Source organism: Serinus canaria, chromosome 4 (assembly GCF_022539315.1).
Source record: "Serinus canaria isolate serCan28SL12 chromosome 4, serCan2020, whole genome shotgun sequence".
NCBI classification, from domain to species: Eukaryota; Metazoa; Chordata; class Aves; order Passeriformes; family Fringillidae; genus Serinus; species Serinus canaria.
The window spans coordinates 62613831-62628911 of record NC_066317.1 but is presented as its reverse complement, the minus strand read 5'-3'; the positions used below and the strand labels follow the sequence as shown (position 1 = coordinate 62628911).

Below are 15081 nucleotides of genomic sequence, written 5' to 3'. Positions count from 1 at the left end.
CTCTGCAAAAGTGCTCAGAAGCAAACACCGCCCTCCCTCCAAACAATTAAAAACACATTGAATCCACAGTCCCCAAAAGCAAAACACATATTACAGACAACACTTTAAAAATTAAACAACAATCAATGTGGCACAGGAGGCTGGAAACAAAATCTTGTCTCTGCCCTGTCTCCAATGCATCAGTTAAAAGTCTGCCTCCCAGCAGCTCTACAGATCACGTCACTGCTATTTATTTCATTCTCTGGTTACCTCCACCACTGGCATTTGATCTGGTTTATGAGAATCTGGCAGATCAGCATACCTGAGGAACACAGCTGGGCAGGAAGAGCGCTGACTGAACAAGGATCTAGGGAAGTCGTGCTGCTCTCGTGACACGCTCCCAACATTAGTCAAGACTTTCCACTTCCTACACCCACATTTTCTCTGCCATTCTTGGTATGTTCAAACAGAGGCAGCAGTTACCAAGTAAATATCCTTGCCTGGATGCAGGTCCTGCATCTTTTGCAGCAATGATTGCCCCAAGACTTTTGTGATTCCACCTTGTTATGCACTCTGTTCTATTCCATTTCCTTGTCTCCACCATTTAAAAAGATTAAGCTGAATTAATTTACATATTTTGGGGCTGTGTTTTTTTCAGGGATGAATTTTGAAATAGTTCCCCTAGGATTAAGCTAAACAATATATTCAGGTTTCTGAGCAGGCTGTACTAAGAATTTGCTGCACTCTGATGTCATCCCACCCTCACCTTCAAAAGCATCTCTGAACAGCCATCAAAGCTGTGGGCCAAGCATCCAGTGGTGCCAAAATCTTCTGCCATGCAGAGGGGTCCTATTATATGGCAGTAGGACCTGGAATACTTCAGAAGTATTCTCCACCACCAGGAGTAGCAAAACCTACCTGATAAAATGCACCTGGAGCTCATAATGCCTAACAGAGGGTTCCAAATAACATAAGTCCTGAGAGCCCCCACCAGAATAATATTAAGCAAAGTCCTCCTCAAAATGCAATTACAGCCAAAACAGACCTTGGAACCCACTGATCTTTTGAGAAGGCATCCTTGCAAATTCCTTTAAATAGAAAAGCAAGCAATGCAACCAGGAAAGGTACAGTCTCTACATGTGAGAGCCTCTGTCTCACCCTCTATATAAGAAGTGCTATTCAAACCTCTGTGTATTTAATGACATGATCCACACCCACTTAACAGCACACCAGGAAAAATACCTTTTTCTGAAGCTCTTACAATTCACCAGCAACCCATTCTGAATACCAGAACAAAAATGATGTTGCAAGCTACTGAAACTAAGAACAACTGTTGGCAAAGGTACAAATACAGAACAAAAAGCAGCGGTGCTGGTCCTAAACCAAAAACAATAGATGTTCCTGATCTATGAGGCCCAGTGTCATGCAACAGACTTGAAAAATTCCTTCATCCCAGACAAGTCCCACAAAACTTTAAGTATACATTGTTTGATACAGACCCTGAATGCCAAACATATATCTTATAACAGAGGGGCAGTAGAGTAAAAAACAAGCTTTATCACAAAAATATAAAATCTCCATTAGAAAGAAAACCAGTGTGAAGTCTAATGAGTTTTGTTTAAAAAAAACAGTGAAAAAGCTATTTTCACAAAGATTTCCTCTGCATTTAAGAGTAACAGTATTTCTTTTTGTTCATTAACTATTCCTCTCTTAGGTTTTCCCTTGTTTAAAGCACATAAAAATAAGAAAATTCAATTAAAGTTATCTATAACTTATTACTGTATTTTTGGTTACTAAATCTCTAAATTATCTCCCTTGCAGTTATTGCAGCAATATCTGACAATTATGTGTTCTTCAGCAGTACTCAAGAGTTAGGACTACACATAAAATCCACAAAGCTAGCATAATATGAACTTTTATTTTGCAGCAGCATCACCACTATTTTTCCCCCCACTGCAACACACTGGCCATAATCCAGCCAGAAGAACTGAGTACATGGCAGGTTTACAAACTGAAACCCAGCGCTGATAGTAAAGCATAGAAAAAAACGACTGATAGTGACCAACAGGAGCCAAAATTAAATCAAACACTTCAGAAAGTGAATAACGATACTGACTGCTGTAATGCCTGGACAGGAAAAAGATGCTATAGATGTTCAAAACCAGTAATGTCCTTGATTTACGAGCCGAACATCACATGCCAGACAAGATCACCCTCCAGACAGTTGTTACTTAACTCGAGCCAGAAGATGATAATTTCATTGCAAAGCAAACTGCGATTTCTGGATTCCTTCCAAGAATTTCAAAGCGAGAAGGGCACAAAATACTCACCTACAGAGCGCCTTTCAATAAATCTCCTAACTTACGAAGTTTCCAGGTGCACACACAGCGCTAATGGCACAACAGGAGCGCCCGAACATCTCCCGGCTCCGGGCTCGGCGCAGCCCGCAGCGCACCCGGGAGCGCTGCCCGGGCACGGCCGCCAGCCCCGCAGCCCCTCCGCGGTGCCGGGCAGAGCCCCGAGCCCGCCCCGGGCCGCGTTCCCCCGAGTCGGAGCAGCCCCGCGGCTGCCGCTCTGCTTTGTCATCCCCCGCCGCAGCGGGCGCCGCGCTCCGCGCAGCCGGAGCCGCTCCCGCGCCCCGACCGCGGCCACCGGGACCCGCTGAGCGCCCGCGAGCTCCGCTCGCCCCACACGGCGCCTCCCGGCCGCGGAGCGACCCGCGGCTGCGCGCCCGGATCCGCCGCGAACCGCGTCCCGACTTGCACCCGCGGGCTGACGGCGAGCCCGGGCAGCGGCGGCTCCTCGCAACTTGCCTTGGGTTTGTACAGCCACTTTCGGAACCTGTTCATCATCACCGCGGCCGCTGACACCCGGCTGCCGCCGCCGCTGCCGACCACGGGAGCTGCCGGCTCCCCACCCGCGCCGCTCAGAGGACCGAGGCGAGGCGAGGCGAGCCGTGCCCCTCGCTGGGAGGCTCCGCCGGGTCGCGTTCTCCCCCTGCTCCGCCGCCTGGTCCAGCGGAGCGGCCGCCGGGCGCTCCCGTCAGCGCAGGGACCGTCCGGCGGCTCCGCGCGCTCCGCGCCGCCCCGACCGCCCCCAAAACATTGCGCGGCCGGCGGCAGCGCCGCCCCACCGCGCATGCGCGACACCGCCCCCGCGCCTTCCCCTCCCCACCCAATCGGGTGGCGGTCCGGGGCGGGCCAGCGCAGTCGCCCCGCCCACCCGGCTGCTCATTTGCGTAACACTCGGAGGGGGCGGGAGACTGCGTGCCGCGTAGGCCACGCCCCAGAGACCTCCTTGTTGCACTGGCTGCCGGGAGTTGTAGTTTTCGGCGGGCCGTCCTGAGCCCGTCCGCTCGGGCATTGCAGGCTCTACCTGCGCCCGCCAGCGCTGTCCGTGCCCTGGAAACCGGCGCGTCACCGACCGCTGGCTGCCCGTGAGCTGAAATACCGCGGGGGCGAGGCACTAGCTCCTTGGCAACGGCAGCAAACAACCACCGCCATCTTGTTTCCCCTCTCGTGTAGTTCTGGGTCCCCGGTGGCGCCGTTTGGCAACACTGAAGCGGGCTCGCAGCAGGACTACAGCTCCCAGCAGCCCTTGCGCTCCTTGGCAACGGCACGCGCGGGGTCCCTGCGCCTGGAGGGTCCGCGGCGGGACACGGACGGCACGGGCCCGGCGGGACCGCTGGGAACGGATGGGGAGCGCCGGGAACAGTCGGGAGCGGGAGCGGCGGGGACAGCCGGGGACGGCAGCGGCGGTGCAAGGCAGATGTGGCCGTACGTGACACCTCCGGACAGAGCCGGGTGCTATTCCCGATGCGTGCAAGTGGCGGGTGTCCCGGGCAGGCTCGTGGCTCCTTCATCCCTTTATTTTCACACAATCATAGAATGACAGAATGCTTTGGGTAGGAAGGAACCTTAAAGTTCATCCGTCCCCAACGGCCCGGCCATGGGCAGGGACTCCTTCCCCTGCCCCAGATTGCTCCGAGCCCCATCCAGCCTGGCCTTGAGCGCTGCCGGGGATGGGGCAGCCGCAGCTTCCCTGGGCAGCCTGTGCCAGTGCCTCACCACCCTCCCAGGGAAGAATTCCTCCTCCCTATCTAATCTAAACCTGCCCTCTTTCAGCGTTCATATTCATTAGGTGTTCATAAGTACAATAGAAAACATCAAGGGGGCCTGTGTTACACTGTGGACAGGGTTGCTGGGCTTTGCTCCCTGAAATTTTGGGCAAGTAGCCAGCCTTGGTGTCCATTTGCTAACCCACCTCATAACCATAACACAACTTATTTGCAGAAGGTTTTGTACAATAATTATTTGTACAAATAGAGTTCTACAAGATAAGAGATGAAAAATACCATGTCATGTTAAGGAAAACACTTGCAGTAGGTATGCAAAACATTGAAATACATGAAAATTAAAATTAAGATCCTCAAAGTGAACATTTTCCATCTGATTTGTCTGAATTTTGCAGGGAGGCTTAGTTCAGCTCTTTTTAAGAAGTACAGCTTTCATTAGAGGAAATGCAATCACAGTCCTTCTAGGCTGAGCAGATGTAAAACCTGAAAGAACCTTTCAGGTCACTGAAACCAATTCCTACAATTGTGGCCACTCTTATCCTATGTAATTGCTTTCAAAATATCTCCAAGCTCCACTGTAAAATAAGGTTAAATCAGGTTCTCACCTCCTATAATTGAAATCTACAGCTGATAATGGAAGAAAATTTCTGCCATTCTATACACACTACAAATTTATATCATTTTTATACATAATAATTGGAGTAGTTTTCTAATGGATTGTGTGAAAATAAGGGTGCATATCATAGTAAAACAATTTCATTCCTGATGTGAATGTTTTAAAACATTGACAATAATAATAGCAGCTTCTTTAAAGAGAAGTGGGGTCCCTTCTATTAAGAACCCCTGTATGGTCAGAGATCTAAAGGCTTTACTACACATCTTAGTTTTCATATTCCAGTTTTGGGGTTTAATGATTGTTATTTGGGGGGAGGTGTGGATTTCAGAGCATGAGAGCTCAGATTTCTTACTGGTATGCCAGAAGAAAAAGCATTTGTTACTGGCAGAGCTGTTGGAGCCTGAATTATGATTCAGCCTAAAGTACAGAGATATTTCTCCCTCGCTTATCCAAAATCCCTTGTGAGTGTAAGAGCCTTGGCAGGTTCTTACCTGAGAAACAAATGATTCTCAGAGGAGTGGAGTAACAGTGATTCCCTTGCACAGTGGTGCCTCTTTCTGTATTTGCCATCCTTTGTCATGGTCCAACCCTGTTTTGCTAGACTTTTTTTTAGTTGGACATTTTGTCTTGTTCATAACAGGCACCTAAATGGCTACATTGGACATATTCACAGACAAACTCATTTTTTCAGTTCTTTGAGATTAGTAATGAAAATGCTATTTAGGCAATTATTGAGTAAGGTGGTGCTGAAAGGCAGAGTACAATACCACTGTGTCTGGAAATATTATCATAATATTTAAAAGCAAGAAAGAAATTCTGTTTACCACAGTGGGGATGAATCATCTGGATCAGGCATTCTTTTCTGACATCAAAATATGATGATATACAAAATAGAAGAATTATTTTCAAAATTACTTTTTTATTTTCACCATAGGAAGTTACTTTTGTTCTCATTTTCTCCCATTGCTAAACCAGATTAATGACTTTCAGGCCTGATAATTTATGTCATTGGTCTTTCACACACAACAACATGTGTGTGTAGGAACAAATGCATTATAGTTCTTGTCATCTGAACATTAAAATCGAGGTAACAAGTCCTACACATTCTCAGACATATGGGTAAGGCTTCCTTTGAGATAGACAAAATCCAGTCATTTCACAAGCAAAGCATCAAACATAAATGCTCCACTGCTGTGCCTTCAGAAACCTTGGCAGTGGCCCAGACCACTGAAATGCAGTGATCATGGCCCAGCCTGCTGACCAACAGTCATTGCTTCCTTATAACTCCTCCTGTTCCCGTTCTGGTGTTGCTCTTACAACACCAGGCACTGGCACAGGCTGTTTGCAGCAACGTGTTGAAATTTAAGGCTAAAATTTTGCTTTCTGATGCATCTCACTGGGAAGAGCAGTGTGTTAAGTAGGACCTGTATGCACACAGGCAAAAAGCCATGCTTTTTTCTATATTATCTTTAATTCTATTTTGTCAAATAACCTGGTGCAGTAACATTTATCCTTAAGATATTTTGAGATTTTTGCAATACATAATTTTGCCTTCTATTTTCTCACTGTTTGTACTGTATTTTCATTTCTCCTGTCAGCTGTTCTGAGTAACTGGGATTTTGAAAGCTTGACCTAAATGTTCTCTTCTACATTACTGCAGTGTGACTTCTGCATGAGCCTATCACCATGCATTATGCCACAACTGAAGGAGGCACAAAAAAATAATGATTTTCTGTATTTATAGGATTCTCCATGGTGAAGATGGTCAGCCATAGAGAACTTATTGCACTAATAGTGCAACAGCTTAACAAGTTTAACCCTGAAAATCAAAGCTTGGAGGATTTCCTGAATGAATCAGCTGTGATGTTGCAGGTATATTAAGTTTTGGTTGACCTTACACAGTTTACTTTGTTACTGTGTGATATTAATAGCAAAGGTATCTGTTTGCTAACATGTTGTTGTAACTTTCATTGATTTTCCTTACAGTGACATTTTTTGTTCATGAGTAAAGTCCAAATTTCTTATGGTTATCACCAGAAAACAAGGCAGTAAAGATCAGAGGGGTTGAAAAACTGCTTGCATAGCAACAAGAGGAAGGAAAAAAAAAGCAACAACCTTCTAAAATTGATGAAATAGTCATAGGGAAAACTTCTGTTCCACTTCTGACTAAGCTGTTTTGAAGAATCTTGTTCTTTTCTTCCTTCCAAGTAGAAGTTTCTGACAACACCACCCATTTGAATGTACAAATGCAGTTCAGAAGCTGAGTCACAGGATCAGCTATTCTTGCTTTGAGGGTATAAGTGACCACGACAACAGTGGGATAGAAGGACAGTGACAATAAATCAGCAGATTCTAATTTAATACTGCAAGTAACCAGACCATGATTTTCCCATTTGTATCTGTTCTGGCTGAAGCAGTTCCCATCCCTTTCTGGCCATAGTGTGTCACCTCTTCCCATCTCTTTGTCCTCAGTGTCACCCTGACTTGTGCTGAGGCAGCTAGTGGAGTGAATCAGCTTTAGCAAACCCCTAAAGGAAGACAGTAATGTTGTTTAGACTGCTATTGTCTGTGTGTGCCATTGTCATTAGATGGCATTGTTGGAGCCCTGATTCCACGCTGCCTTGTGGCTCCAGTGCTCATTTCCCCTTCTGACAATAAGGTATAAACCACTGCTGTTGCAGTCAGACTGCCTTTTGCATAAATACTATGACTAAAAGAATATCAAACCATGGAGGTGTGATAAGAAAGCTGGGGCTGAGCAGTGGCTTCACACCCATTCCTTGGGTGCTTGCCTTCTCCAACAGCTGCCACTCAGGCCCCTTCTTTCCTGCCCTCCTGCCTTGTAGTACTGGCATAACTCTTTGTGATTCATATTCTGAATTACATCAGGGAACTGATCCAGTTTCCAAATAATCATTTTTCACTTAGAGAGAAAGAGAGCAGGTAAATTCAGTTACCACTGCTTCCAAAATAAATGCTTATAAAAACGAGTCTTCAGATCATTGTTCTTCTCAGCCCAGGAGAAGTGGTACAAACACAAAACTCCAGTAACTCCACTAGAGAAATATAAATCTAAAGTTTCATAATAAACCCTTTCAGAATGGGAAGGACAAGGAGGATAGCTGAGGCCAAAGGTAAGGCCAAAATCTTTTCTCTGGGCTAGTTTTTGGTCACCTATTACATAGGATTTATCAAAGAAAGTAAAAAGTGAAATCTGTCTTTATATAAAATTCAGCTTTGTTTCAGTACCAAATGGGTGATTAAAATTCATCATGAAAAACTCACTTACTTCTTCCTTTTCTGTTTCATAAGAGGCTTGTGATCCTAAAAATACTGCAGCATTTTTGCACACATGTTTTCCAAGCTTGGTAACTTACCAATTAGCCAATATTAACTAACCCATGCAGAAAGTTCCTTCAGTTTGTATCCTGATTTACATCCTGGCTCTAAACCACAAACTAGATTCATACCTGTTTGTCTCATGCCAGCAGCATAACAAATAGGAAAGCTCAGGTTGTCTACTGACCAGAAAAAAACAGGAGAGTCAGATTCCAAGAGATCAAATCTAAGTAATTAAAAGACACAGTTCCATATTTATTTATTTGCTGACTTAGGTGTGCAGTATATCACAGCTGACTTCTCTCCAAGTCTTCTGTTCTTTTAAACTCTTTTAATAGTTTCCCATCCCCTTTCAGTGCCTACAGAAGTTAACACTGCAGGTTTCATTCATGGTGTATATCTCTGTTGTATTTGGATGCTTAAGAGTCTTTATGTTATCTAATGTGTTATCTGAGGTGTCTTCTTTGATAACTTGTGGATGGCCTCCATAAAATATCCTCCTTAACCTATTGTTCGCCTGTCTGGGGATGTTCCTGGTGAAAACAATAATTTTGAGCTAGATTATTTCTCTCAAAATAAAAACACAGTACACACAAGTCATTCCAGAACATGTTCAAGGGAGTTCAGCACCCCCTGGCAGGGGCTTCAGGAGCCACTGTGATGCCAGTCTTGTCAAGTGCCAGGTCCTCAAAATAAGGACCTCTGACAGCCACACATTGTCACCTGAACTGCTAGGAGCCAAGGAAATTTTGCAGAGCAAAAGCTCTGTCAGAATAAAGTAGATTTTAAGAGCAATATAAGTATATGTAGGAACTGATTGAAATGAAACAAAATTACTCCTTTGGAAATCTAATAAAGGAAATGAGGAGATGGGCATCCTTGGCTGACAGAAATGGGGAAGACATCAGTAAAGAGTAAGAAATGAAATGTAGGATGGAACTGAGTTGGGAAGCATCTTGACAGGCAGCTTTAGTTTTATGTGCTAGAATCAACTGTGAGATGGTAGGTGGAGTAAGTGGGTCAAATCAATGGACTAGCAGGATGAACTTAACAGTAGCATTCCAGATGGTTGGTTTACTAAGATGGGGTTGGTTAAACCCACAACAGACACACTTATTTCAATAAAACAGAAAATTCTGAGACACTACCTTAGATTTTTAGCTAGGAAGTTATAGGAAAATACTATTTGAAATATATTGTTCAAAAAGAGTGAAGGGGATGTGCACATAAACTGGTGATGATATCCTGGGGAGTAATCTGCATGAAGAATGACCTCTGGAGTTATGAGTTTGGCTGACAGGCAGGGTGGCAATAGAACCAATAACTGAGGCAAGAAGGAGCATGAGAGGGCTGAAGCTTTGTCTTTGCACTGTTGAAATTAAACTGACAACAAGGAGAAGGAAAAGTCACAGAAAGGGGTGATCATCCTAGACTGAAGTTTAGGGTTCTTATTTGTGCACATCATAAATGGGAATATGTTATGAAAAGAAGTTGGATGCAGTGCTACAGGAGGGAGTCTGGAAGGCACAATCTGTCTTGATCCAAATATCCCTGTCAACCATTTACCAACAGCATGAGACCATTCTTGTGGTAATCCTTGCAAATTAAAGCCATAAAAATAGCTGGTGAACTGAGGCACAGGAAAAGAAGTGAAAGTGGGTAAACAATTCTATTTTAAAATGAAGGACTTTACAATATGAATGTATAAAAAAAAGAAAGAGGCAAGAAATAAATCTGGTTGAAGCCATCAGGTTGAAAATATACTTGATTTGCAAGTGATAGTAAGAAGGAATTTATAGATTTCCATATTGTATCTTTTACTAAGTATGCAATCAGTCATTGTTGAATATTCTGATCAAAATCCAACAGGTTTCTTTTGGTTTCACTCTGCTGCTGCAAAAGTGACAACAGTTCAGAGCACAGTCAATCTTCAGCAAAATTTTATTTTTAATTCCTAGATGAGATGAAGTTACATAAATAATTAAAACAGAAGTCAAAATACATGATTATGTGAAATAGTATATTTTGGTCTCTCATAAAAACTGTGTAGAAATGTTTCTGTTTTGACAGTGCTCAATGGCACTTTACTGTAGAGGTTTGGAATACTCTGCTAGCCAAATATTGAGTGGATGGCAGAGAAGGATAAACTGAGTTCTGTTCTATGCTCCATCATTTTTCTCTTGGCCTCAAGTTTACTTGCCCAGGTGTCTTTATTGAACCTGTCCCAGTTCCATCTCTTCAAGTGGTTGGTTCCAGTACTACTGTCCCTGTGCAGCAAGTCCTGCTCACCTCTTTGGTATTGTTCTGCTCATCTCAAAGTTCTTGCCCATCTGGCTCCAATCTCTACTGTACCTCAGTCAAATGAGAAATCTCTCTCTCTCTTTTCAAACTGAAGCCCCCAAGAGGCAGATGCCACAGAGAAGATAGGTGAGACAGGATCTCCTCTCAGTTTGAGCTCCCACCCTGACCCAGCATGGCTTGTCCCAGGCTCACCCTGTATTGTAGTGAAAGCTCTGCTTGCCCTGGACTGGGCTTGGTAAGGGCACACAGAATCTTCAGGGATTTCACTGCTTAAATTCACACAAAACACATGCAAATGGCTATTTTTCACGTGGCAAAATGTGCATGGATTTTCATAAGAAAACCAAAAGGCCAAAGTTTGTAAGGCACTGCTGACCCCTGTGTGCCACTTTGAAAATACATCCCCAGCTGTTTCCCTGCATTTAGTTTGAAACTACTCAATATTTCCAAATAATTGGGTAAAAACTTGAAAAAATGACAATTCCTGTCAAAAATCAGTTGCATGTATGAGGCCATGTGAGCTGTTCTCAACTTGTTCCTCTCAAATAACATGGGAAGTTACCCATTAACTTCAGCAGAAGCAGAACCAACCTCTTGATTATCATTATTATTATTTTAACTTCTTAATGCATCTTTATAAGTTTATTCAAATGTCTGTTCCACCTGAGCAAATTCTCTCAGTGTAGGAAATCTTGTTTCAAACTTTGAGACAGAAATCCCTTTGGAAAACATTTGGCTGTGCACTCTGCTTCTGAGTATATTCCCAAAGTTAACAGCATTACCCTGTACATACCTTGATGTACATGAGAAAAGCAGTTTATTTTTAGGAAATGATGGCATTAGATTCTGCTCTCCAGAGGTTTTTTCCTAGCTGTATGTGGGGTTTAGCTTTACACAGCCCATTTACAGCAGCCATGGCTGCACACCTAATCCCTGTGTGCTGCTTGAAAAAAGCACCCATCTTGCTCTGCATTTTTGTAGTTGAGGTAGATCAAGAAGATACCACATCAAATAACCACTGGGATTTTTCACTCATTAATATTTTTCATTCATTGCACTTTGCAGCTGCTCAGTGTTTCAATACATAAATAGGAAATCAGAAAATTAGTGCCAAAAAAAAAAAAAATGAAAGTGAGGTTAAAGAAAGGTAAACTATTACTGGGACAGTAGTTCAGGTCTGCCTGAACCACTGCATGTATAAAGATATAATGTTCTTTTGGTGTGATGGAAATGCATAGACAAATTGCTGAGTGCCAGGGAGCTGTCAGTGTTTAAAACTAAGGTGTCAAGAGAGTACATGATCTCTTGAAGGCCGCTCAGGAAGCAAGAAAGGCACCTTCAAATCTCAGTTCCTATCTTCTAACTCCCAGTTCAGGCTTCTGTGTAAAAATGGAGTTAGGAAAACTCACTGATTATCATCCTTTTGTTTTAGAGAAAAAGAGATAAAATATGGAAGGATTTTAAATTATTGAATAGTGGGAGATTAATAACACAGTTTCCTCTGTGTTTCCTCATAACATAATTAGAATGTTATGATCAAAATCAGTTTAGAGGTGTTAAACTCCATATATTTTATTTCTGCTACATGTAAACTTTACACCATAAAACAAATTTCTGTTTATTGTTCTCAGACTCTCAGTGAGTGATCAGACTTTATGTTCTTCCAGGAACTTTGAGTTGTAATTTAGTTATTTACAGTCTTCATGCTTATTGTATTGTAATTTACAATGTTCATTACATAATATTGGACTTGTTTTTCCCTACAAATATTTTCAATAAAACCACAAATTCATTAGCAATATGATGGATGATTCCTAATTGTAACAAACAAACCCTCACCTTCAGTAACAAATAATCATTCCCTCAAACCTCCTAAAAACAAGTAAGTCCAGTTAAATGCATTTACTTCAATATTGTGACCTTGTTGCTAATAAAACGGAATTCAATTTGAATTATCCTGAATAACACATTAACTTAAAATAATTCCCAAGTCTGTCTCAGATCTTTAAATTATTATATAGTCACTTTCAAATTTACATCTGTTCCTGTTCTTCATTTGAATGGCCAGATTACTTCTCCTTGTTTATCTTCCTAAATGTTTTTTAATGCTCCTTTTATCAGACTGATACTGTCCAGATAATATTTTCATTCCTGTGTACTAAGCCCCCTTCTTTTTATTGAGTATTCTTCACTTAAATCTATCTAAAATGATCCATATCCAAAGGTGATCTTTCATTCAGTGCATGTTGTACACAAGGATATCATTTCATCATACCTTTTATAGGACTGGACTCCATCTGTTCATTTTGAAAAAAGATTAAATTTTGTACCTAACTGAAGTATCCCAGGTATTGTTCTTCCTTGTGACTGTCAGAATCAAGCTTTGGCTCTGATAAGAGACAGATTTTAACACAGGAGTTACTACCATGCAATGTCTGTGCCTTTCTCTATGCACATTACTCACTTCACTTTCAGTGGGATTATCTGCTTCAGTCAGAGCTGCAGGATCAGACCCATCATATTGACCTTCCTACATACATCCCAGCTACAGAAGAGCTTATTGCTGGAAAACCAGAACTGCCACCCCAAATTCACTGTTCTGCTCCTTTATCCCTCTCATGCTGATAGCAAGATATGTTATTGAGCTTCCTATTTCACAAGAACATGGTGTGATTTGGCACAACTCTTCATAGTTCTCGTTTGTGCTGGTTCAGCTGTGTCTCACACATGCCCACTCAACTGATTTTACTCAATTGGGAGTAAAACCCTCAAATGTCAAAAGTCATAGATCTAAATATGAAGACAATGTAATGGCAGAATGATAGATTTGGTGCAATAAAAAAATCCTACTAAATTATAGAAGTCTAATTTGTATTTTTAGTTACTGACATAAATGCAGATTAGGATCTTTCTAAGGAAATGATGGAATTTGAGTTTTCTGCAGTGTTCTGGGATTTAATAATAAGTACAAGGGAAAATAATGTTCCCTGTACCTCTTAATGCAGGATTGGTCATCATTGTCTGCTCTAGATGAAAAACACTAGCTTGTGACTGCAACATAGATGGTGAATAGTAGAAGCAGGATATTTTCCTACTTAAATCCAAAGATCCCAGGGGTTTTTCCCACTGACTTCAGAGAGAAAGAAGACTGGGTTCTGGTGACTGATTCAAACCCTGGTGACGTCAGTAGGAATATTTTCTTTCATTTTTACAGCATTTTGATTAGACCCTTGGAGAGGACTAGCACTGATAACTGAAGCACTCTAAACTAATCAGGCTGTATCTGCAAAATGTGCACATTCTTCCTAGAAGAAGACAAGTTCACTACAAACTATTGCACAGTTCTCTCAGGAGGTGAAAGCTATTTTATCTTTTCATCAAATATTATCTTCTTTCTAAAAAGTTTGTTTCACCTAAATTATGTCCTTAGCCTAAGAAGTCTCAAACAGAGCATGGCTGATATGTTTTTCCTTTTTTCACTCCAGAGAGAAGAGCTTTTCTTTCTCTACTTTTCTGAATCTCTCTGGCCCCTTCAAAGAGGTCCCACTGTAACCAGCCTTATTACGATACACCTATGGTGAAAAAGCTTCCCTTTTGCTGATATTTCTCCATTTAATTCATGCTTGAATTAATAATTCATAATCATAATTGAATTAATCATAATTAATCATGTTGTTTCTTGTACTAACCCATGCTGGAAGTTGTTTGTGTTCAAAGTCCTTCTTACCCAGTCTCTTCTCTCCTTGAGGAAACTTGACTGATTCCCACTACGGCTGTGTGTCAGAGAGCAGGAAAAATACATCCATGGAAGCAGGCTACAGGTACTAGGGCTTTCCCAAATGGGGGAAGGAAAATTAATCAGCACATAATTAGACAAGAATACTTTTTTTCCCCAGGACCATTCAGGAGAAATTCAGACAGAATTAGGGTTCTTTTACAACTTAAAGCATTTAGTAATCAGAAAAAGCTGGATTTCAATGCCATAGAGAGAATACTGTCAGATATTTGTATCTGTTCAAGATCTGTTTTGTCTTCTGATATTTTTAATATTCAATGAACAGAGATGATTACTGCGTGTGTTACTTTCACCTGTAAATTATCTGGCATTCCTTATGCTGAAGGGCTCAGATATACTTGCAAACTTAGCTCACTGCTATTTGTTTCAGAAAAATATGTGATTAAAGTGTACTTAAAAAGGTAAAAAGTTGCTCTGATGGACAGAATAAATGCTCACAAATTAGTGTTTATTAATTCTTGTTGGCACCAATGACTTAGTGTGTTGCTTGGGGCAAATCTCTTACCTGCTCCATGCCATAGATCCTGCTTGTACAAAATTATATTAGCCAAAAGCAACCTCATTAAATACAATTAATGCTAGTGAAGTGTTCTGAAAAGCTCACACAAAGGGTGCTATAAACATACAATCTGTCATACTGTACCATTTCAGGATCACTTGACCCTCTGTGAAATACATCTCACTGACATAAAGCACAGCACAAAGCCCCACAGAAGAATGCATTTAGGAATTAGTGCTAGAAATTACACCTACCCAACACATTCCTTTCCCAAAGCCATTATTATTTCAGATATACAGATAAACTGTAAATATCCTGGATGAAATTTGTAGAGGACATAATGCACTTTCTCTTGAGAGAGTATCCTAACTGGTTTAAAGCTCTGGCTCAGGTTTTGATTCACTAGATTATCTGCAGGGCTTAACCAACAACTGGCTCACCTTTGGGATTTCCTCTCCAAGTCCTCCTCCTGCCCA

At 42.0% G+C, this 15081-nt stretch overlaps 2 protein-coding genes across 5 annotated transcripts in view; one reads left to right on the top strand and one right to left on the bottom strand.

Moving 5' to 3' along the window:
- ZFYVE28 (zinc finger FYVE-type containing 28) overlaps positions 1-3102 on the bottom strand; it is a 147820-nt gene extending 144718 nt beyond the window's left edge. For all 4 annotated transcript variants that reach the window (XM_030239289.2, XM_030239290.2, XM_030239291.2 and 1 more), the window contains exon 1: positions 2793-3102. In XM_030239289.2, the coding sequence (XP_030095149.1) occupies positions 2793-2831 (39 nt within the window). In that variant the 5' untranslated portion in view covers positions 2832-3102. The remainder of the gene's footprint in view (positions 1-2792) is intronic.
- Positions 3103-3480: 378 nt separating this feature from the next.
- The window catches only part of CFAP99 (cilia and flagella associated protein 99), a 53034-nt gene continuing 41433 nt past the window's right edge, over positions 3481-15081 (top strand). The window contains exons 1-2 of the mRNA XM_009101406.4: positions 3481-3755; positions 6415-6542. Of these exons, the coding sequence (XP_009099654.4) occupies positions 3674-3755; positions 6415-6542 (210 nt within the window). The 5' untranslated portion in view covers positions 3481-3673. The remainder of the gene's footprint in view (positions 3756-6414; positions 6543-15081) is intronic.